Consider the following 7,500-nt stretch of genomic DNA (forward strand, 5'->3'; position numbering starts at 1 on the left):
CACGAGCGTTTCTCAGTTCAGCAACCGAGAAAATATCACATCACTCGTCCACGATGACCTTCGCTTGATAAATTCAAACGACGAAAGCTTCCTTTGCAACATCTCCCTGAATCACACTCTTTCTGAGGAATTTTATATATACTCACCCGACTGCGATGGATTTGCTGAATATTCTACCAGTTCTTCAGAACTACCAGGCATTCAGGTAGAAATAGAAAGGCAATTCTGGGAACAGTGTTTGGTATCTTTCGTTTTAGGTACAATTGCTCTTAGTGCCGTCATAGGCAATGTCCTTATAATTCTTGCAGTGTGGAAATATCGCAGACTGCGAACTGTCACCAACTGTTTTGTAGTCTCTTTGGCATCAGCCGATCTTCTGGTTTCAATATTGGTTCTTCCACTAAATATTACTGTTGAAGTAACTGGTCAGTGGTTGTTCAGTGGTTTACTTTGCGATTTGTGGGTTTCCTGCGACGTTCTCTTGTGCACCGCTTCTATTCTTAATTTGTGTTGCATCAGTCTCGACCGCTACTTTGCTATTACCAAGCCGCTACTTTACTCAACTCGCCGAAGCAAACGTTTGGCTATTTTCATGGTCGGAGTCGCATGGGGACTGGCTGCCATAATAACTTGTCCTCCAATACTTGGTTGGAAAGAAGAAGGTCGGGACTTAGCTAACGGATGTGCACTGACTCGTGACCCTGGTTATATCATATATTCAGCATCTGGATCGTTCTTTATACCTCTTTTTGTAATGTTGTTTGTATATGCACGTATTTATCACGTTGCTCGCAAGAGAGAGAAACGTCTGCGCCCTTACTGGCGTAGTTTTTTCAGCAGCCGACAGAAACGATGCGATAGCGACAATTCTGAAAATATGTCTCCGACGACCGAAGCAACAACAACAAAACATATTCGATCAAATTCTTCGTTCAAAGCGGAACATAAAAATGAAACGTCTCCTTCGAAAAACAACATTAGTAATGAAACGTTTTCGCTTGGTCATAGCGAACGAAACAGTTCATCTGTAAATAACCATTTGAGAACAATGAAAGCAACGCGGGAAACGAAGCCCATACGAAGGCCTACCGACATAAATGTTGTCAGTGAAAATATAACAATAAATCCGACATGTCAAAACGATAAGCTCGAATTATCAAATAGCTCAGAAGATTATGAAAAACACCATTTTCAAATTGAATTATATAGTGAGCGAGTCGGCCATCCATCTGCTGTCACGCCACTGTTGGAATTCATTGAGGATCATTCAAAGGAGACGGCGCATGGTAAGAACACAAGAGATACTGATATTGGTGCCGACGTATCTTATCGAGTGGACAAATATTTTTCGAAAAGACATCATTCAAGAAAAGCAGACGATGATGCTGTTGTTTTTCAGAAAGCAAACAGAGCTGAACAGAAATGTAAATCCGTTGGTTCTACAAAGACCAATACTTTATACACATCAGAATTGAATCCTGCACCTTCTTATAGCACCAAAAAGGAAAGGACAGTTTGTAATAACAAACTAAACAACGAAGAGAATGTAAACCCAAACAGCGATCAAGTCCGACTCTCAGAGAACGAACACAATTATACAAGACTTTATCGACCCCACACACTCTCCAGCAAATATTCTATCGGATGTCAGTCTTCAATGTCTGCATCTAATAACCAATTATCAAGGAATGCCTCTACAAGATACAAAATCGGCCATATTCATCGCTTCAACCGAACATTAAACCCCGACACAAGCAATATGCGCCAACAGAAAGTTGAGCGAAGTTTTTATATGAAAGAAAGAAAAACCGCCAAAACGTTAGCCATTGTTGTGGGATGTTTCATCATCTGCTGGTTGCCATTTTTCTTAGTATATGTTATTGATGTATTTTGCACGACATGTAACATCACCCCTACATTATTTTCAATTATTACGTGGTTGGGTTATTTTAACTCAACCTTAAACCCGCTCATTTACGCTATGTATAACACGACATTCCGTACGGCGTTTTGGAATTTAACCATTGGTCTCTGCTGTGGTAAGTCTCGTCGGAAATCGTCTGCTATGAGAACAACAGCTGGATAAAGAGAAGGAAAAGACACAAATAAAATTAAATTAAATAAAAAAAATATAACAGACTAACTAACAGAACAAACACAAGAGACGAAAGTAAAATAAAGTAAAATACAGTACCAGCCTTTAATTACAATGTACATGAAATCTGCACTATGTAGAGATGTACCACCGAGTTGGTTTTATCTGAGGTAGACATTATGAATTTCTTCATCGAAATGTGAACACATAGAGGACATACACCTCGTAGCAGAACTCTTATTCAACCATCAATAAAACAATGTTTACATAGATGCATTTTATGTTGCATCATACAAATAAACCGGCGACATATACGTAAGCATCTTTTTGCTTCCACGTCAAAAATATTTTTCATGTAAACCTCAAAGGACGATACACAAACATCAACGCATATCTGTTTCTTTTCTTTTTTTTTTACATTGTAACAAGAAACACCTAACAAGGAAAACACTGGCACCACCTTTAATTAATTAATTGATTGATTAATTAATTAATTTGTTTATTTATTTATTTACTTATTTATTTATCTATTTATTGAATCAAATGATGGATTTTATGTACTCTCGCACAAAAAGAAAAAAAATGATCTAAGTTTTTAATTTTGTAAAACCGCACAAATGACCGGTGCATGACAATTTGTTGTTTTTTTTTTTCTCACTCGATGTAGAAGAAATATTTTTATTTCATGTAACTATGTGCAGTAAAAAGACCAACCGACAACATTTATAATTGCAATTATTATTATTATTATCATTATTTATTATTATTATTATTATTATTATTATCATTATTATTATTATTATTATTATTATCATTATTATTATTATTATTATTATTATTATTATATTATTATTATTATTATTATTGTTATTATTATCATTATCATCATCATTATTATCATTATTATTATTATTATTATCATCATTATTATTATTATTACTATTATTTGGATACGTGGCACAGTATCCAATACTGTGAGGTTGTTGACTGAAAATATTATCTACCGGGGTTTGTGCTGTCTGTCAAGTCACAAGGACCTCAGACAGGCAGTATTTTACTCAATATGCATGCTGTTCTAAGTAATGCCGATTTTTGCAGTACACCTAGATTGTAGGGTATTCCTAAAGTGCCCAAATGTTTCTTCAGCTTGTGTGTTAAACCCACTGTTCCGATGGTAATAGGAACAACCTTTATATGTGACTATCGTATAGCTGCCACATCTTAGCGATCTCAATTTTCAGGTCTTCATATTTATTAATCTTTTCTCTTTCTTTCATGAAAATACGTTGATCTCTTGGCACTGTCATGTCGATTATAAGGCACTCTTGTTTGTCCTTTCAATAGGTTACTATATGTTAGGCATTTGGTACTCTAACACCTTGTCTGTCTGAAAGTCAAAGTCCCAGAGGATTTTTGCCTTCCCCTTTTCATCCATTACCTTTTCTGGTGTATGTTGGTACCAAGCACCCATTACCTCACATCCATACTTCTGACAGAACCACTTGGCCTAGTGGTTAGAGCAGCGGACTCGCAGGCTCGAATCTCAGACCGGACGATGTGTGTGTTTATGAGCGAAACACCTAAGCTCCACGCGGCTCCGGCAGAAAGTAATGGCGAACTTCTGCTGACTCTTTCGCCACAACTTTCTCTCACTCTTTCCTCCTGCATCTTGCAGCTCGCCTGCGACGGACCGGCGTCCCGTCCAGGTGGGGAACCTATACGCCAAGGAAACCGGGAAACCGGCCCTTATGAGCCAGGCATGGCTCGAGAAGGAAAATAGTCGTGCCTGCACTTGTACTCTTTCTGTGCAAGACTTTCACAAGCACTAACAATGTGAGTCACGTTTTCGACCCTCTTCCCACACATTCTGCAGAAGTTCGTTGCAGTTATACGGTATATATCCCTTTTCAATGAGTTAGTACACAATGCCTGATCCTAGGCAGCGATGATTAGGCTTTCAGTCTTCTATTTTAGGTGACTCTTGGTGAACCACCTCCATGATGCTTCCTGATCTTTTAAGTTGTTAGTTTCACGGGAGAACTGACCATGTAATGTTATGCGGAGTAGGGTTTCTTCTCTCTTATTGACTATTCGTGATCGGAATCGATTAGCACTCTCAAGTCCATTTTTGGTAAATCCTTCTGCATTACCAGAATACTGTAGCACGTATTGTTTATTATTTACCAATACTCTACCATGTTTCTTCTTTCACTGTTGATGCACTCCCATATGCTAATCAGCCTACGTCCACCTTTACACCTCTTCATGTAGAGCCTGTGTAAGTTCGCCTTAGTATGGAGGGCTCCATGTCATGTCATTGCCTTACGGGTTGTGCGATCGAGTTGGTCAATCTCCGCTCGTGTCCGTTTCAGGATGAGTGCACCGTAGCGGACTGCAATCACAGCCCATTTGTTGATGACAGTCACAAGGTTCCTTGAGTCGAGTTTTGAGCTAACAGTTCATGCCATCAAAGATGCCGTCATGTGAAGTGCTGTGCAACTGAAAAACCACAGATGTCCGTGTGTTGAAAAGAAATCTCTATAAAATTCATTATAAAACTGAATGAATAAGATTGTGTTTACAGGGAGAGGAATTTACGTAAAATATGTATGGTACCCCTGAGTATGATCTTTTGCGATTCACTTATTTTGTGGTCGTGGTTGTCAGGAATTTAGTCAATGTGTTTCTTTCCCCTTTTTGATATCATTCCAAAGTAACCTAATAACAAGAGGTAATGCTTTTACTTTTGAGATCCCAAATTCTGATTTTTCTCTTCAAGTTCTTGTATTCGTTCAATTTCTCAAACGTTTGCAAAGGTGCGTTTTTGTCAGCCAGGATTGCACATGACATGCCTTTTCAATGTGATTTTTCACAGTGATATCTGATAGGTTAGCCTGAATTTACTGATGAGTGTGATCACCGAAATTCCAAGATGGTAACTTCAGCATTCTAGGTAACTTACGATGGTTCATGTTCCCACTGATTCTCTTTGTGAGGGAGAGTGTGCCTGTGGTATTTTGACCAGTGTATGTACAGCGTTGACCTATAACATCGTTGCAAATACTCTTTTGCTACGTATCGATCACATTCATAGATTTTGTGGTCGACAGCTTGCTTTCATATTTCAGAACATTATAGTGGCAATTCCTTGTTCAAAAATCAGTGATTTTAAGGTGCGGCAATATACCTATCAGATTCCAACCGAACATGTCAGCCACAGATGGGTGAAAGTTTGGTCTACATCAGGGTTCCTGACTCGACCGTGGTATTTGCCATGCAGGGGCTCTTGTTTATATCTCTCCTTAGTGATGTTTATATCGCTCCTTAGGTTATTTGTTTGGGTATATTTTTCGTATTTGTTTTGCTTTTTCATTTGGGGACACATTTTCTCTGGGTACTGGCTCATCTAGCTATATTTCTCGAAAGTATATTATTGCATTTTTCGTCATAGAGTACAACATTTTGGGAACTCCATGCTTCAGAATCAGCTTTAATATCCAATTATATGCTTGTTGCGGGCAAGGAGAAAGTTCCATGGTTGCAATTTTCTAACCGCCTTCTTTCGTCGGGAGGTACATTCGGTCTGTGTCTCTTTTGGGTGAAGCATACGATTAATTGTCAATCAGTTTTCGGACTTTGTCATCAAATTTTATTGATCTCAGAGGGGGACCAGTTTATAACATTGAAACTATGTAATTATAGATACTACTAAAGTGTTTATGGCCTCAGTTTCGTATCTGGTGTTCAACTAGGTTTTCAGAATAGCTCTAACTCCGCAACAACATTCCTTTCTTATCACTTCCTTCATTAGCGAGTGTTTAATTTCATCTCCTTTACAGACACCTACATACTTACATAACTGCACTTAGATCCTAATTCTTTTATTTCAGTATCTAGTGTGATGTTGTACGTATTCGAATTTATCCGTTGACAAATGGCGCATTTGGCGCATTTGCAGAGCCCGAAATACCATTTTGATGAAATCACTAAATTGTTTGACATCGTGATGGAGAACTTGCAGTTGTTGATCATTTTTCGCAAATAGTTTCAGGTCACGCATTTAGAGAAGATGATTGGTGTTTTGTTTCTTTTTCCACACACCTTGTATTCATAATTTGTTTCATTCAGGTGTTTGCTTAAGAGAAACAGTGCTAAACAGAACGACAAAGGAGATAATGAGTTCCCGCGGAGGATTCCACAATAAATATTGACTTTTCCAGAATTTATGGTTGGAGAGTCCATGCTGAGAATTAATGTCGTTTTCTAGAATTTCATGATAAAAAAAATTCCTGATTATTCTTTATCATTATCAGTATTATTATTATTATATTATTATTATTATTATTATTATATTATTATTATTATTATTATTACTACTACTACTACTACTACTACTACTACTACTACTACTACTACTACTACTACTACTACTACTACTACTACTACTACTATTATTATTTTTATTTTTATTATTATTATTATTATTATTATTATTATTATTATTATAAACAATCTCAGTTGAAGAAACAGAGCAATAAAGGAATTCTATCCTGCAATCAACAGACACATTTGTCCAAACCCAGGCAAAATCAAAATCATCATTCTCCCCATTGTGATTCCATAGCAAAATCCATACATGGACCCAAATTGTGCTCACGCATCAATCGCAAATAGATGTAACTTCTTTCATTTTTAATCTTTTCTCTTAAAATCCTCTCCTTCAACCACTCATACGAAATCGACAGAAATTACCATTATTATTATTATTATTATTATTATTATTATTATTATTATTATCATCATCATCATCATCATCATCATCATCATCATCATCATCATCATCATCATCATCATTATTATTATTATTATTATTATTATTATTATTATTATTATTATTATTATTATCATTATTATTATTATTATTATTATTATTATTATTATTATTATTATTATTATTATTATTATTATTGAGTGTATGGTTGTGTTTGTAGCATGCAGTTGTAAGCTAAAAATGATGGAATATATTTGGAGATATTACAACAACAGTCGGTTTTCTGGTTGAAGATTTCAGATATCTTGGTTGTTGGATAAACAGCTCCGATGCTGACATCAAAGCCAGGGATGTAGACACTTGGACAGCGTGTCACACAGTGAAGAGAGAAATAAAAGTCAAACTGTTCCTTGCCATTGATGTGCCAGTGCTCTATTTTGCTTTGTTTTTGGCAGTGAAACATAGACACTTACCAAGCAATCAACGAAAGGTTAAGATGGCTGCTGCAAAAGGATGCTACAAATGGCCCTAGATGCGAAACGGCAGTGGCATATGACTAATATACATTTCTATGGAAACCTTGTAAGGGGGGGGGGGCGTAATCTAGGATCTGTAGAATACCATTTTTTAAAAA

At 36.7% G+C, this 7,500-nt stretch overlaps 1 protein-coding gene across 1 annotated transcript in view; it reads left to right on the top strand.

Annotated features, from left to right (window-relative positions):
• LOC115231773 (octopamine receptor-like) overlaps positions 1 to 2,532 on the top strand; it is a 3,935-nt gene extending 1,403 nt beyond the window's left edge. Inside the window, exon 1 of the mRNA XM_029801720.2 lies at positions 1 to 2,532. This exon is cut by the window's left edge and continues 1,403 nt beyond it. Coding sequence (XP_029657580.1) covers positions 1 to 2,086 — 2,086 coding nt within the window. The 3' untranslated portion in view covers positions 2,087 to 2,532.
• The last annotated feature ends 4,968 nt before the right edge of the window (positions 2,533 to 7,500 follow it).

This window comes from Octopus sinensis, unplaced genomic scaffold, assembly GCF_006345805.1.
Source record: "Octopus sinensis unplaced genomic scaffold, ASM634580v1 Contig18841, whole genome shotgun sequence".
Lineage (NCBI taxonomy): Eukaryota > Metazoa > Mollusca > Cephalopoda > Octopoda > Octopodidae > Octopus > Octopus sinensis.